General features: G+C 35.8%; 1 protein-coding gene across 7 annotated transcripts in view; it reads left to right on the top strand.

The window, feature by feature from the left end:
• Positions 1-18,401, top strand: part of LOC116176819 (polypyrimidine tract-binding protein 1) — a 280,865-nt gene that overhangs the window by 196,925 nt on the left and 65,539 nt on the right. For all 7 annotated transcript variants that reach the window (XM_031495603.1, XM_031495604.1, XM_031495605.1 and 4 more), the window contains one exon: positions 16,461-16,562. In XM_031495603.1, the coding sequence (XP_031351463.1) occupies positions 16,461-16,562 (102 nt within the window). The remainder of the gene's footprint in view (positions 1-16,460; positions 16,563-18,401) is intronic.

Genomic DNA, 18,401 nt, shown 5'->3' on the forward strand with positions numbered 1-18,401 from the left:
TTTAGCAAAAGTATAAGCGTCGTGCGACGTACGGTATTGAAATCAACTGGTTGTCTTAACATAAATAAGTAATAACGCACGTCGCAGCTAGCGGCAGACGGTAGAAGTTATGAATTAATAAAGTTATAGGTATCATTATTACGATGTGGATACATGACATCATTAAGATAAGAATAAAGAACGTTTCTATCATTACGCATTACGCAGAAGGTCGAGATCCTTTTCGGGGGCAATGTTTTTCAACAGCTGATTTTTTAAATCCCTTTAATAGAATACTGATCTGCCACCCAAAAATGCGCTGAAGGCCCTTCAATTTAAACGAGGACTTTGACCAGTTTTTTTTCTCAAATAGGTAAATATGTTTGTATTTGTATTACCTTCATTCTAAGAGGGCAAATGTTTATATCGCTTTTATTTTGAGCGGACAACCTTCAGCCTAATCTGCTGTATCGATCCCCAAAGTGCTTTTAAACCCCAGAGTGCTTTGAAAGCACTTTCAATAAGCCAGACATTGTTTTCAAGTCCTAAAGTGCTTTCAAGCACCAAAGTGCTTTCGAGCAATAAAGTGCTTGCAAGCAATAAAGTGCTTGCAAGCCTTTTGTGTACAAGCACAGTGCTTGGAAGGCTTGTTGTAAAAGGCTTGGTGCTTGGTGCTTTGTCATTGTAAATTACTTTTTAAGAGTAATTGGTAATTGCAAGCACTTTTTAAATCCAAAGGGCTTAGTGCTTGGAACTTGCAAGTACTGTTTGCGAGTGCTTGGTGCTTGGTGCTTGAAGCACTTTCTCAGAGTGCTTTACCCAGCTCTGTTTGTGAGATCATTTATTAATTACTGTCGATTGTGACGTAATTATTGTTGATGTTCTATCTCTGTCAAGCATTTTATTTCTTTAGTTTGTCAAAACCAGAACAAGGATCTCTTAGTTTGCCTTTTGGTAAGTATTCTCTCCTCTCTTATGAAATAAAGGTTAAGTGGGGCCAATCCGATTTAGAATTACTTTTTCCTTTTGATTTGTTTTTGCTAGTGTACAAGAACCCTGATATTCAGCCCGACCAACCTCTATTTTGCCTGAGCTTACTAGTAGACTTTAAGCATTCGATTATTAAAAAGAGCATTTACTTATCTTGCCTATGTGAATCTCTCTGTATACAGTTTAATATACTTTTAGATTTCTCAAACCGCTATTGTTCGTCATTATGATAATTGTTGCGTCGCTAAACATCCTTTGAACTTGACAGTTACCAAACCTGGATGCACGCGTTTACTTTATACGTACTGTTCAAATTTGTCGTAGTCACTCGCAATTTCTTCCTTGAATTGGAAATCACTCAATTCAGTGTTCTCACGATTTGATCTTTCTTTCTCGCGGCTCGATGTGAATTGCCTCGCAGCGTAATCTGAATTCTTTATACTAACTAAATTCCATCCCTGCGCTAACTTTACCTAGAAGGAATTTTGACTTAACCTTTTTTTTTACTTCTCGACGGGAGCGCTATCGTGACTTAACAGCATTCTTCCATGTTTCTCTGCCAACAATTCCCACTATAATTTGCGGCATATAATCTGCTCCAACAATAAAACTAATTTTTAGCACATTTCTTATGAATTAAAAAAAATGTGCTAATGTGTGAGGGAGGGGGGAGTGGAACTAGTTTTATCCTTCATGGTACTCTAATGAAAGGTCTCAAAGAAAGGAATTAATTTCTACCAACCATAGCCCTCCTCCTCGACCTCTTGTCGTGATCGGGTATATTCCCTTATACCTCAAGAACGGATTGTCGGAAGAGGGTACTGACAAAGGGCGATTGAGACGTCTGCAAGAAATATATCCATTGGTGATGTCAAAACGAAAACTATTTCTTTCGGTTTAAAAAAAATGCGCTTTATCTGCACAAGAGTTTTGCACAATTTATGCTTGTTTTTAGCTAATTCAATTTCTTGACACAACTGTACCTTGATAAATAAATAAATAAACGATGGATGTTACCCTTCCAAAATCGTCACGTTAATTTTTATTAGTCAATTTTTGTCTTTTTGCGCGAGTTGCCGCCGCCGCCCTAAGCTTTCGCACACATTTTACAAGTCACCACTCGCCCACATACTAAATCCAAATTTTACGAAATTCGAATCAAATAAAATCCGCTAACGGGCTCCCGTTACGTATTTTTTTGCTTTCAAGTGTAACATAGACAATGACTTTTTAGGACTCCAGAGGTTTGTCCAATTTATGAAATCAAAGTCACTGTTCGCACGCTAATATGTAATGCATCTGCAACTCTCTGTGAAATGAAACTTGTTATGTATATGAATTCTTATGTTGCTAAAGTAACCACTCTTTCTCGTTAAAAATAAAGAATAAGTTACTTACTTTTTCTCGGTAAACCCGATGGCATTTTTGGGTTATACATACTTTTAGCGCAGAATATCGCGGTGAGACTACGGAATTGTTCGTTATGAAATTAACGGATTTTTTTAAAACTTTTTTTTAACTTTTAACGGATTTTTTATCGGGTAATGCAGCAAAACGGGATAAAATAATGAAAATCGTATTAAACAGTTACCAAATTTGACGTGGTCGCAATGTAAACGTAAACTACCACAATTTCGATTGACCTGAAAACAAAAAGAAAACCTTTTGCACTAAAAGTGTTTGATTTTATTTTTTAAATAACGCACAACTCTTCCCCGAAAACTTGCATTTTGTTTGTGAAATACATTGATCAGTCTACATAAACCCGTGATTTCAACTCTCAAAACAGAATTGATGACGTGCGCGCAAACTAATCCTACTTTATAAGAAAATGACTAGAAAATTATTTCTAAGGCTTGACCGTAATTCTAAGAAGATTCCTTGATAGGAACGGAGTAAAATTTATAGAACGGTCACTAAGATTCTAATATTTTTAATCAACGTTTGTGAAATCGACCACCCATTTCATAACTATCAGCACTTTCATTTTCACTGCTGTTGCGCCCTTATTGTTTCCGGATGTTTATTTGCTCGCAATCCCCTACCCAGTCCAAATTCATTTTCATTTTATAAACGCGTGAGAAATAAAAGGCGTTTCGAAATCTCTCAGATATTTTTTACATCAGGTATCATCTTTCCTCATACTTTAAGAGGATTTGAGATTTACTTACATTGCTCGCTTTGCCGTCTTTCCTCCCGAAATTTTTTTATATTTGATCGATAAGCTCTATTATGCGATTGTGGCCGAAATAATAAGAGGATTAAGCTCGAGAAAGCGCGCTCGCGCACAAATATTTATTCTCGTTTTTTTTCTTGTTGTTGCTTTGGCTTTCCTTCGCTGCGAAGTTTCCTAGTTGTAATTGCTAAGTTAATATTATGCCGAATAAAGCAATATTGTTTGTCGCACTACGTAAGCCCCCATTTCTGCTTTGAAAGTTTCTGATATGTATCTTGATAAAATCTCGTGTTTTCTGTACGTGCCTATAAGTTTGCGAAATCTCTTTATAGGTTTCTTAGGGGACCCATCTCTATAATTAAACTGGAAACCTGGCTTTATTTTTCATTCGCTCCAAATATGTTTTTTGAATTAATCACGAATACATATTGGGAAGGTTGATTTGTTTCGAGCTTGATTGTTTACATCCACTGCCGTGTACTGCTAATAGCATTATGTAATATAAGGCATTTTCTTTCGCGTTATTTTCCAGCGCATTTTCTCATAATAAAGTTACTCGCGACTTTCAAGTATTCAATTTTCAAGTGCAATTTTTCGCCTGTTCCCCCGAAACGACCGACGCCGAGGCGCCTCCTGCGCTTCACTCAAACCGATTTGAATGTTTAAGGAACTTTGTGCAAATACGATTTTTTACAAACTTTTCGAGACAAAAATCATTTACATTAAAAACCATCCAAATGGGGAAAGTTTCAAAGTGGGAAGCTAAATGTATTTGTCTAACGCTGCGAAGGGTACATACATTCTTAAACACCTCTTTTCATGTTTTTCTTTTGAATTTTCAAAAGTTCGCTTTGAATGCGCGCGTGTGGCCGCTTGTTATAAAAATTGATTTCGGATTAGTTTCGTCATTTGTGAAATACTCGACGCAAAGAGAGGTTCTCGAATATTCGAATCACAATTATGTTTTTTAAAAGTTATTCATCGTTCACGTTTTACAAGTACAAAGCCCATTGTCTGACATACTATAAAATTTTAATAATACCTCTTGTGCACGACGCTCAACAAGATATCCTTGAAATACAACAGGTGGTAGACGAAGATTTCATCGGGCCATATTCAACAAAGGCCGAATAATTTTCCCCCCGCGCACGTACATACATTATATTTTATGATATTAATTGTATTGCTAGCAAGCTTAAATAACTCTAATGCGCATAAAGGCCGGAAGGGTTATCGAGAATAAAATATAATTTATGGAGATTACCAGATGATTAATTTAACGTGCGATTTTCGAGATAATGTCGGCGCTAAATGTACAAAAATCGTTCTTTCACGTACGGGGTGCGAAATTTAAATGGCGCAGTTAATGAAAGCAAATCGCAAATCCACATACGATATGGATCTACTACTTTATTAAAAAATCAGTTGGCATTGTTATATTTGTATGTACGACCGTAGGTAGTTTTTAATTTAAAAAATATTTAAAAAGCACTAATCATTTATAGATGATACATTAGTTTCGAATTTTCGATTATAAAATTTAAATGAATTCAAAATTTAAGAAACTTATTTTTAAAAAGACTCTTATTTTTTTCTCGAAACTTGCTTTTTCTCTGGTATATTTTTTTAGTTATTCAGCAGCATTTGATATTTTAATTTATTAGTATTACTATATTGTTGAATGCTTTCCTCTGTTCATTTGGCAGTATTTTTCCCCAACCGTTTTCACTTAATTAAGATTTTAAAAATGGATTAATTAATTCTACACTTGTAACTTAGCAAACAATTAATAAGGAGACTAGTTTAGTGGCACAGCACCAGCAATAAATTTATTTAAGGTCATTACACTTGCAAGTAGGTGCCACCCCTAATGGTTTCCACTTAACTATAAAGGGAACAATTCAGCTCGAGCTAATATACATACAGCTTACTAGTTTACTGTACAAAATACAAATGCACTTGTATGAGAAAATCTCTAAAGAAATACACCAAAAATTGGCACGAAATATTAGTAAAATCAATTTGAGGTTACATAGTTTAGATACTTCTACTCTGGTGTACGCAAAGGTTTCAATACGTGTAGTGGTTGATAGCTTCTTGAAATTCTACGTGTCTTCAACTTCATGAAATCTTTAAAACTCAGTTTACTTTTGTTCCATTTAAAATGCTACTACACAAAACTACACTTATCTCTTGGATTATCAATACACAAAGTAGAAGTAGCTATGTTCATTTTTATTGAAATATCCTCGGAAATATCCGTAGAGCAGAAATGAACATAATGTTGTAACGTTAGCTCCAATTATGGATGTTTTTCGAATTTTATAAAGATAGGTAAAGTTGGGATGGTTCGAACAGTTTAGGCATCACATGTCGTAGATAGTCCAATAAATTGCATGACTCACTAGCGATCGTTTTTTTCTGCCGATTTAAATTTTATAGAGTATTGTTCTCATAATAGCTTGAGGAAGCCTTACCCTCTTTCCACATGATCCGAGTATAGTTTACGGTTCGCTTTCACGGGTGTGAATAGGTTTTTGGATTTTCTGATGTTCCCAAATTTCCCACCCCAAAATGATCTGGGTATATTTGAACAAAACAAACTTTCAACTGCGATGCCTGGCATGACAACGAAAATATCGTTACATTTCAATTTATTCCAACGCGCAGAACACATATAATAAAAATAGTTCACTAGAGATTATAGGTACTAAAAGACAATTCATTTAAATTCCAGGATTCATTTAATTGTAAAATACAATTTTAAAGCACGCGCTACCACCTGCGAACTTCGTCTCTTGTAATGTTATTTTCTTTCCGATTGAAATTCCTGATTTACATCATATTTTCCTCGTTATTCAATATTTTTACGCCATCTAGGTATTTCGTTTGTAATCCACTGGTTTAGAGTTCTGTTTTGTACTTAATTCTATCCCTTATTGTTACACTATATCTTGCCCGCGGATTGTTGACATGCAAATTTCTTTTGGTACGCCATTGCTTTACTGACTTTGTGTCTTACCTTTAATGGGATTAGTGTTTTGGCTTTACCATTTATCTTCGGATTGTTTTCTCTCTTTCTTCTGATGTCTGAGGTGACTCCACTGAAGCGTTTTTACGGATATATATTTGCATATAAATAATACGAGGTGTACTGGATTATTACGAAGCATTTTTTCTCGATATTTATTTTTAGGCCTTTTACCTTCACTCAAACTCAACCCTCAAAATAGTTTGTTTTTTAAGTTCTTATCGATATTTTGTTTGGCTTACCTTTTACGTTTAATCGACCTGCATATTAGGCATTACCTACGGCCTACGCAGTCGTGTGTCAGACGTTAGAATTGCGTACGCAATATTTTATGTGTCGCGCTATTCACTACCTCTTGCTGGTTTCTTTGTGTGGTTATCTGTTACAGATTAGGCAGAACGCGCCCGTCTGAATTCAGACGGCCGCTACGACCGGAATTCAAAGGTAATTTTTATTTTTCGTCGACTCCTTGATATAACGTTTGATTACATAATGGTTTTCGATACAATCGAATTATTATTACATTTGCTTGATATTCACTCAACAACTGTGAGTATCTCAAAAATCGTGTCTGAGAAAGGTTTACAAAAGGAAAATGGGATATTGCGGAGAACTAAACATCAATAAATGTAGCATGCTACTACTATAACCGTGATACTAAGCTATTCTGTTAAAACATGTTGTAAATCAGCATATGCATGATTAAAGCGCATTTTTGGTAATGCAGGTCAGTATTTTATTAGTGAAGTTTAAAATTATCGATCTCACGAGTAATTTTAGCTGCGTTAAATAATTAATTTTATTTAATTTCAATTGAGGGTGCCTACGTCTTCATTTTGTAAAACAAATCACAAAGTAAATAATAAGTTTTTATACTGGTAGCAATCTAACGGTAAAATTATTGCACCTCCGAAACCCATATCGAAATTATTTTCTTCAATTATCGATCTCACAAGTAATCTAACTCAAAATAGACTAATGCCTGCACATCTACACTATAGCAGAAAGCTTTTAGTGAAAATTTGAATTCTCTAGCTATTGTAGTTGTGGAGATCTCACGCGGACAGCCGGCCTGCCAGCCATAACGAATATAATAGCGTATTTTTTTCAAAAATGCGCTAAAAAATGTGAATGTGACTCCACCCAATGGCCTAAGCACGACGACGGTCCCGACTCCACACACACGGCCAAAGGTGAAAAGCGAACGGTCCCATGTTCGATTCCACTTCCTAATTCGTTAGTTGGAATAAACAAAATTCTATTATCTAAACGCACACCTGCGACAACATCTGTTTAAAAAATAATTAACGTTTAGCGATAAGCGGAACTCTTATCTACGACCAGAGAAAAACAGGAGATAAACCTTCCAAATGTCACAAATAAATTCGAGACGTTCTCTATATAACACGGAATTTCTTAACAATTAAATAAACAAAAACAAACAAACTACAATGTGGCTGTAGACAAAAATTAGACATCGTTCGAACTAATTACATTAGGCGGAATGTATACCAAAATCTATCTAGAACTGTTTAGTGCTTTTTTAAGAACTAAAAAATGTGTTATTGTTTGCGGTTTGTCCGTCCGTCAGTCCATCTGTGTGTCTGTCCGAACCCACTTCTGCGGTTTTTAATTACTTTTAGGGGAGTGGTCCTGGAGTCCTGGAATTTGTTGCAATACGTAGCCTATACCTTGAATGTGTGCCAGACGCCATCAAATTTCGCTGTCTCAAAAGGGGCCCCCCTATGATTATTTCCTGAGATGCTGTTTATGAAAGCAAAACGTGCATAACTTTTACATGCGACAACCAACTGATATCAGATGTTGCATAAGCATGCTTTTAGTGAAAATGGGGTGCGGCGGGGGGCAAACACATGTTCTTACCTTCATGTTTTTCTAATGAAAGGTCTCGTCGAAATGAATTGGTTTGTACAGTTTTTCTGTGAGATCTCAGTTATTTTCAAAGATTTCTCAAAAATTTCAAAAGTTCATTTTTTAGTCTCAAAAAGGGGATTTAACCTATACTGTATTTCTGACCGTTACGGAGATCCAAGTGGTGAGTCACGAATTTGAACCACGTTGTATATGCGATAATTAATTTTTAATTAGTTTTCGAATTTTACGAAAACGGCAAGGTACAATGAAAGTGGGTTAAGTCACATACAGGGTGTTACACGACCGTTCGAAAAAAAAAATCGGGTTGTAGAGGGCATCAAAACAAGCACTTTTTCCAAATAAACCGAGGGTCCAACGTGTTTCGTTTGGGAGCCACCCCCCAAAGAGTGTTGAAATCTGCATTTCTTCTTTAATTTTTTTCTCAGCAACCATAAGAGTTACAAAGTCGGGTGGCATGTCTTTGAATAGGTTTTTGGGTATGCTCTTTCCGATTTTGCAATTTTTTTTCAAAATTCCTACCCCTAAAGGGCGCACCCCTAAACTAGGGTGCAAAAAAAATTCTGATTTCGACGAAATTTGGTATCTGGGGTTTTTTTAACATGAAAATCACGAATCTGAAATTAGTTTTTGAAAATTCGAAAAAAAAAGTTCCACTGCAATTCTTGGCGGGACAACGAAAATAGATATAATTCCACGAAATTTGTTGTGTACATACTAAACGAGTTAAGGAACAAAACTGTCGAACAGTTTTTTAAAATAACTTTTCAAACAAAAGTTATACTCATTTGAATGTTGGTCCTTCGGGTCGCGAAGATTCCCAAGCCTACTAGTAAGCCATAATTTCGCATGTGTTGGTTGACAATGTCGCAAAAACAAAAGATTAACGGTTTGAGTCGATATTTTGTTATTTGGAATTAATTCGGTCATTAAATGATTAAAAAATTCGATGTATCGATTAAAACACCTACCAAGGTATTTTAAAGCGCTGATCGATTATTTATTATCTAAATAAGGTAGGGGAAAAAGTCAAATCACTTTCCGTATGATACTTTTTCACTATGATCAAAAATTTTCATAATCTTAGGTTGAAAAATAACTTCCAAAAGAACACGCTCCTTTCACATGCGAAATTATGGCTTACTAGTAGGCTTGGGACACTTCGCGACCCGAAGGACCAACATTCAAATGAGTATAAGTTTTGTTTGAAAAGTTATTTTAAAAAACTGTTCGACAGTTTTGTTCCTTAACTCGTTTAGTATGTACACAACAAATTTCGTGGAATTATCTCTATTTTCGTTGTCCCGCCAAGAATTGCAGTGGAACTTTTTTTTTCGAATTTTCAAAAACTAATTTCAGATTCGTGATGTTCATGTTAAAAAAACCCCAGATACCAAATTTCGTCGAAATCAGAATTTTTTTTTGCACCCTAGTTTAGGGGTGCGCCCTTTAGGGGTAGGAATTTTGAAAAAAAAAATTGCAAAATCGGAAAGAGCATACCCAAAAACCTATTCAAAGACATGCCACCCGACTTTGTAACTCTTATGGTTGCTGAGAAAAAAATGAAAGAAGAAATGCAGATTTCAACACTCTTTGGGGGGTGGCTCCCAAACGAAACACGTTGGACCCTCGGTTTATTTGGAAAAAGTGCTTGTTTTGATGCCCTCTACAACCCGATTTTTTTTTTTCGAACGGTCGTGTAACACCCTGTATAGGCAAATTAATTTGACACCGATAGGATATATTGAAAAAGGTGGGAGATTGCTAAACTCCCATTTAAAAGCGTTTGGCTATTTCTCGTCGCACTAGCTCAAAATGGCCACGTTCAACTATTTACGAAGTTTTTAACCCGCATTCTTCATTAATTTAGAGTAGTAGCACTATAAAGGATACTTATAACTAAGAAACCCCCTATAACTTAGAAATTCTCGTTGGCAGTTAGATCGCTCAACATCAACATGATGTGATGAGATTAATAAAAACAGTAATTAACGTTGAATTATTTAGGGGTTCGTCTTCGAGACTTCCGAAAATATTTACTGCGTCCTTATTGCCGGTATAAAAACGGGGCGACGGGGCATCGGAATTTATATACCTAATTTATTTAAATAGAAGTTGTAAAAGACCTTATCAATTTTTCATCTTGATTCCTATCGTTGGTTACGAAAATGTTGCGAAGCGTTTCATTTTGAAAATTTCTTATTTTACTGCTTGCGTAAATCATCTAATGGGCCTGTCGTGTAGAAACTAAATTAGATCGTTTAAATGTAACATGAAACCACTTTGTCACAATAACGCGTTTTCCTCTTTAATCGTTATTAATTATTGACGATTTTATTCTGTGTATACACATTCGGGAGTCTTTGATGTTGAAAATGTGTTTTATTAAAAAAGCGGAAGATTGAAACGAGTTTGTTAAACAATTTTAATATAAGTTTTGGGTCCTCGAGAATAATAAGAAAATTGAGGTTGCCGTCGATTGGAATGAAAAGACCTTTATGTAAAAGCGAACGACCTGTCGTTTGTCTTCTTCGATAACCGAACATCATTGATTGTAAAGTGGAGCAAACAAATTTTATGCCACTTCCCCGTGAAAAAGTGTAGCATCTCTAAGTAATGCATACGTTTGGAACTGGGGCCAAACTAGAAAGAGCCGGTGCAAATGTAAATGACGATGGAAAGCAGGCGAGTATTGGGGCATAAATCGGCGATTTATTGGTGAAGTTGGCGCTCGACTTGACTGAGAGACTGGTGCGTTAAAAATTTGAATACATTTCGAATTCAGCGACAATTTCTCGGCGTGGAAATACGAAAGAACACACAAAAATTCTAGGTAGGTAAGTGGCTTGCAAGCAGAAAGCATGTGTTATGAAATGGATGCGCGTCCCCCCGAACTATATTGCTCATTCGCCTCGTTGACTTTCTGAAAACTATTTTCCATTCAAAACGAAAACGAATAAATATAATCGCCATCTAAATAAAAAAAAGGAGGAAGCGAACGCTATGAAATAATGAAAACCTTTTTTCGCATTAACTTCGAAATAAAAATTTTTCATCACAAAGAAAGTTTTATTATGAATGTCACTTCATGTTTTGAACGTCCCATATTTCCATAACGCTCCTTTTAGTAAATGATGTTGAATATCTCTCACGCAACTCCTGCCGTTATAAAAAATTGCGGTGAATACTTAATTTAGTAATTTACTTCGTTAATTATGATTGAGCAGTGTATTTTTAGTTATATTTTTATTCCGATTTTACAGTTCGACGAGTGCAGGTTCTCTAAGTAATCATTTCTTGTTTATGCTGTTTATGTTTGCATAATGAAAGAGATATTAAAGCAAAAGCAAGACTGGATAGGTTCAATTTAACGATCGTCTCTGTATGTTCACTAATCCAAGCAGATGTCAATGAAAAATTTTTCCAAATGAAAAAGCACTTATGGAAACGTTAAAAGGATGACATTAATGGGAAAAAGTGCAAGTTTTGCAGATCGGAAGTTGCAGAATACCGCAATCATCTTGATGGAAAATAGTGAATAATCTGTAGGTCTGTCAGTCCTATTTTGATAAAGCTTCACTCTCTTTTGAGAACTGAAAACGTTACTGCAATGAGAATTTATGTGATGCATTGTACTGTTTAACTAGATACTTTGTGGTTCATTGGTAGAGCGAGATGGGAAATTACCTTAGACCAGTTTCGAGCATTATACCGGCCACTCCGAATTAGTTTTTTCTGCAGTTTTCTTAATTCTGGAGTAGTATAGAACAACTTAAGACCTTCTATAAAGGCACCTCTAAAAAGCATTATGCGGGTCACTATGTAATTGGACGCAAGCCTATTGAGGGCCCAGAACAAGAGAGGAATTATAAATAAATAAATAAACCGCAATGGAACACTTGGTAGATGTCTATGTTAGCAGCAAGATTAATTTCTACCAATCCAGTGTATTTGGTTAAAGCACGGCGGATTTCACAATTACCAATAGGAAATAACACCACCGTATGGCCACACTGTCTTTATAGAGTCATTGTATGGTAGAGTAGTGACCAGCACCCCGCGGTTCCGCGTTTGTTTTTCAAATGTCACTAAGATCTTAAAACGGTTTCTACTAAAATTTCTTGTGTACCTAAAGATAAACCTTTACTTTGAAAAACAGTACAAATAAATACAAAAAAAAACTTCGAGACCAAACGCGAGTCTTGCGCTCTTGCCGAGACTCATGATTCGTCTTGCCTGAGACGAGACGAGACTAACTCTAGCCAAATTCGTTTTCAGCCATTTAACCAAAAAAATCCGTCCACAAATAAGAAAGTTAGCACTGCGAATGCACAACCTAGTCCGAACGATCTTCGAGATCTTCATGCATCCATCAATTTTACAACACACCTTAAGGGGTCGATTCTGTCCCTCCAGACTTGTAAAATAAATTTTTTAATTCGGTATTCGAGGTGCCTATATGTTTCATTTAAATATCTCAACACGTCAAAAAATTGGATTGCGCAGGTACCCACGCTGGGTTGCGCATGCGCAATTTTTTTTAATTCGTCTGCATAGCTGCTTGATATTTAAGGAATATTTACTAACACAGAAAACCGTACATTCATATGTTCTTTGTAACAAGAATGATAAACCAATCCTATTTTTTTGGAGGTTTGGGCTGTATCTTTTTGACCCGTTAGTATACGTAGCTGAAAAACAATAGCGACCTTTCTTATATCCTTCAGAACATGCGTACCAATTTTCAAAGCGATCCGACGTTTCTAAACGTAAACTGTAAAATTATGGTACATCATAAAATTTTTTTACTATACTTTTACTATAACTTTTTTAGTAATAAACCCAGAAAAAATTCCTTTCTTGGTGCAAGCCTCGACGCCATAACGAACCAAACAGCGAAAAAAGTACTCGTAGAACAATAGCTATTAAGATAAAGATCTAGTAGCGACCAGGCGGAGGGGCGGACAGATAGACGGACAAAGTGGCCGCAATAGCGCATTTTTTAAATTTTTGTGGAAATGCGCTAAAAAAGTGAGTACTCACAATATGCCCACGAAATATCCACGATTAAATTGGTCCAACGGAACGCAAATACTGACGAATCTTCACTCGTAGCTTTTTAACAAATTCACTTTTTTTTTATTTGACACTTGTACTTGAGTTACGCACACATTCAAAAATTCACCCGAATATCCGCGGCACCGCTTATTTAAGTGATCGACACCTCCACTCTAATTTTCTCGCCTCTCTAATAATCGACGAAGAACTAACAAGTAACTACGTCTCCAAATTGATGCCCATCTGTGTCGCTTATCAATGCAGAAGTCGTGTTATCGAGATTAGCCAATTAATTTGTCCGATAACAGGTTTTATACGCAAGTGTCCAGATAAGACTTATTTCTTACTTCGTTTTAAAAAAAATGTTACCTAATTTTTGCGTTCCTCGAACCCTTATTCGGAGGCAATAACAAACAAACGCCCAACTACTTGTACAAATTCATGATTCACAATACAAAGAGAAAAAAAATTCGTTAAGCCACTTGTGAGCAAGAAGCGAGGAGCGCACTTTCAAATTTGTTGTTTCGATTTTAATAGCCCTATGCCTGAGAATACAAACATGAAATAATTTTTAATTTCTGATCGAATGACACCAATACCAAGTCAGTAAGTGGTCCAGTTCCGAAGCCTTTGTGACTCAGACAGACAGACATATCAAGAGCGCAAAAATACACTTTTTTATTGAAAGTGCATTAAAAATATACATTACAATGATCATCAAATAAAATTCTGAAATTGTCTACTGACAAAATGTCCCTCAGGTCCTAAATAAAGTAAATTACAACATTGTACAGGATACTCCATTTGAAACCTCCAATGTGAAACCCACAGCACGTAAATCCTCAACTATAAGATGGCTCGCTCTCATCGTTGGCATTATTTCAACCTAGACAACAACACCCCCTGCAGTTTACACAACAGCATATTAGTAGACTACTAAAATATACTCCTTGTGCCAAGGGTAGAAACAATTCCTCGCACATTCCCCTTATACAAGATTTGTGGAAATGATTTCAAAAACAGTTCTAAGGACTTTCAGAGCCAAACAATGCCTTATGTTTTCGAAGATGCCTTCTAAGAGAATTATTTAGCATTTTGTGAAAATCATAGAACATTTTTAACATTCCTGGGAAGTCTAGCTCTAGAAAGATTTCGCAATTGATTCTTACAAAATTTCTTTAGAAATTCTTGTAAGTAATGAGTTCTAGAAAATGCTTAATGTTTCTGACCTCAGGTCTCAAGGAAATTTCTAGCAAAATTTTGTAAGTAGAATTGGTGAAATCGTCAAGAAGATCTCTTAAGAAAATTCTGAAAGGAAAATTTCCAGAATATTACGATCTCGTTTCGTAAAAATCCAATATGGCGCCCCTAAGAAATAAGAAAGTAGTACCCTGTTGCTCGTACTACATCTAGCGTGCTATGGAAATTCTGATAACAAATTCTCCGAAAAAAGTGCTTATAGGGGGTGCTAACGGGAACCGCCGATTTCCGACCGTTTGAGCTTAAAAAAAATGACAACAGAATTTCACATTTTCAGTTTCTCGGTGATAACTCAGATATTATCAAAGATTTTTCAAAAATCTCAAATGTGTTTTTTGTAGTCACAAAAAGAGTTAACTTTGCCCCCAATTTAACCTAGATTGTATCTCACCGTTGCGGAGTTCCCAATGGTGCGAATTTGAATCACCCTGTACATACTTTAATATTTTTATCCTACGACGGTGTCATTATGACAGATTTAACATGGCCACTTGGATGTCATTATGGCTTTCATAATAGCACTAGTACTTAGTCCAGTAAAATTAACCCTGAAAGTGAGTACCTCAAAGTGCCAGGGGGAAAGCTGCAAATTGTTTTAAAATCTAAGACAAATAAAAAACAAGTACAAAATGTGCAGAACTCTTGTGTAGATACAACGCATTTGCTATAGTCTTTATCAATGGATTTTGTTAAAAAAAACTGGGTGATGTTGCTTCCCTTCTTATAAATGGCTGGTGGAGTTAGAGCCATTTGAAACACTGCAGGATCAACATCTTCTCCAGCAACAGCAAACACTGGATTGTCTGCAGCTTTATCAATTGCAGTGCGTGTAATTGTACATTCAGCATCATTTGCGGGGGTTTGGCACCGCAGGGGCGGGGGGGGGGGGGCTAGGGTGCCACGAGCTACATCGCTTACTAGGCGGTGCGAGGGCAAGGTAAACAATGAACGGAACACGTGGTGCGCTGATGTCTGCTTGCAATCCATGTACAGACATAATTGGTAGAAAATTTAATGTAGATAATTAATGTAGAAGTAATTAATTTATTATGTAAGACGATAAAAGGATATTTTAACCATAATAGTGAATTAACTTTCACGAGATGGTTAGTTTACCTTTATCGTCGTGTATAATACAAAACACATTGCATTGTCATCTTCTGAACGTCATTTTATATCGTGCTCCGCGTCCCATTTCTGATCGACAATTCTTAGGCTAATTTTTTTATACTAATGAGTTACAAACAAATTTGAAAAATACTGTTTGTGGCAGGCTAGTGACTAGCAACTCTGTTTATCGATAATCTTTCATGACATAGCATGGAATTTTCACTAATCAAAGCACTAATTACGGCACAACAAAACGCGACGTATGCACAATGTTTATCTTATTTGTCGCACATCCACACAACGATTGTTTCGATATATATGACATTTCATTTTCAACTTCGTATACAAACACAGGCCACGAGCTATTACATTCAAATCGACCACCGACAACATCGAACTAGGTTTTGTTCGAAAATTTAGTTTTTAACTCATTCTGTGTCGTGATATAATAAGGTCGTTTCGAAATGAACTTTTTTCAACTTTATTTTCATTCAAACATTTTCGCTTATGAATAGAATAATTCGATAATGCCCGGAAGTTTAAGTTAAAAAATTCGCGGAATGTATTTTCCAAATTTTACTTTTCTTTTTCGCGACACAATGGCCGGAAAAGTATAGGTATGAAAATTTAAAACAAAATTTATTTGTACGGGAATAAAAGCAGAAAACTGTTTAATCAGTTTAAGAATTAGAATTGAGTCTGAATGTAAATTTGCGAAACGAGTTTTAAAACTCACTTTTTGAGGATTTTTTCGGCGCGGTGAAACCCTTCGCCGCGAGCTTTTTTATTTGACACGCTTCGAAGGGAAATAAATTCGCCCAATTAAAGGTATGCTTGCGCGATTATAGTGTATAATTGCTTTTTGCTAATTAGCGGTTGAAGGTGTACTTTGATCTTGTAGTTAATAAAGTGTTTGTTCTAATTAGTTTTGTCAAATTTCTAATTTCCCCGTTTTTGTTTCAGAGAGGCAGTGACGAGCTACTGTCGCAATCAAACGTGTCGGTTATGGCTCCCTCCGCACCAAACAATCATGCCGATAACAATAATCAAGAAAATGCCAAAAAGGTAGGTTGGAGTTTACTGTTGAGCTTACCGATTTCGACGTTTTGTGCATGTGACATACGCAACTGACACGAAATTGAGATATAAAAACAAAGCGCGCGTTAAGTATCTTACGCCGGGAGGCGAAAGAATAAGGAAAGTGAAGAAATTATTGGGAAACTGTCATGTGTATATAAACTTGGTCTTTATCTTAGGTGACTGGCAAACTGCGTGGTAACATTATATATTATTTTTTCGTTTAATTTTTTATTTTTCGATAAGCATATAAAACGCAATTTTCCACCCCTTCCAATACTACTGGCAATTTCGAGAACTACTCACTTTGAAATTAACACTTGATATGAGGTGATACTGGCGACAACAATGATCAATCATGCAGAAGTGGAATACTTTTTAAGTATCCTAAAATATCTCCTTCGTGAATTTTCATCTCGGTGGAAAGTACGTCCTTTTCAGAAATAATAAATTCTTTGATGTCTCTTTAAAATAAGTAGATGTTTCCTTTTTAAAAATATCAAAAATATAACTCGAATGCTCTCTGTGATGCCGCCATCAAAATCATCCCTGTGGTAATGCATTTTCTTCTTGTTATCATCGACGTAGGAAAAACGTGTACAAAAATCCTCCCTTTTCTCTGTATTGGTATTTGTAGCATACGCGATTTAGAAGCTGAGCGAAAGAAATTCACTTTGTTTAATTGCCATTATTATTTATGCTTGTACTTTTAATACTTGTAATTCATTCGACGTGTAAATCCGTCTATAAAATCAGTAATATCAGTAACGTGTTTAATTCTGTCAAAGATCATACTACACTAGATAGACAGCGCTGTATAAATTTTAGACTCTCATAATTCGTCTCGCCAAATAAATCGACTGCGTCCTCCAGCGGCTATGTTTTTATGAGAATAGTACAAACTACCTGGCGGGGTAAGAAGACGCGCGAAATGGCAAAGCACAGTTATTTTTAGAATAAAGGGCTACTGTATGGAATATCGGTGTCATTCCTAAGCGCAACCTTGTGTGGGTGTTATAGATGTTTTTATCTGGTTACCTTACTGTAAATTAAAATACCGAATATTCACATCTTGGTTTAAATTAAATTTTTTATCGTAACACAACGAAGTTGAGGTAAAGCTTATGTGCTCGTGTTTCCATCTGTCCGTCCGTCCGTCCATCCGTTCCATCGAGATCTCGGCCCCTGGGCCACCTAGAGACTTCGGGTTGTCGTTAATTGATAGCCGTTATGGTCTATATTTGCCCATTTCGATCAGTTTCCTATTTTCCATATTTTGCGCAGACTGCGCAATGCCAACTTTCATATTCATGGAGATATTTCTTTGAAATTTTAACCACAGACGCTTCTAGTTCCGACTCACTTTAGCTGGACACAATTTTATTATGTAGGAGGCTAAGCGGGATATCTTGTTTATCCCAATCATAAAATGCTTAATTACAACAAATCTAAATTAGATAAATGTGTGGTTACAATGTAAATATGCCTGGATAAGTAGGTGCATATTATCACAGATTTATGGTATATTTAAATCTGTGATATTATATTTGAAGATTTGCTAAAGTATCGTAGATACGTGAAACTAAAAGTTTTCAGAAATTATGCTAAGAAAAAAAGACGCTTTTGCAATTATTAATTTAATCCGAAAATCTGGAAAATGATTGGTTAGCGCTGGTTAAAAAAAAGCAAAGGGAATATTGTGTACAACTTTCAAATTATTTCTTTCATTGTAGTCCTGACTGTAAATAGAATCTACCTCGTATTGAATGAGCCCACTTACAAAATAATGTAATTTTATCCCAATGATGTTCAGTAGGTCATGTTTAT

Source organism: Photinus pyralis, unplaced genomic scaffold (genome assembly GCF_008802855.1).
Source record: "Photinus pyralis isolate 1611_PpyrPB1 unplaced genomic scaffold, Ppyr1.3 Ppyr1.4_LG7, whole genome shotgun sequence".
NCBI lineage: Eukaryota > Metazoa > Arthropoda > Insecta > Coleoptera > Lampyridae > Photinus > Photinus pyralis.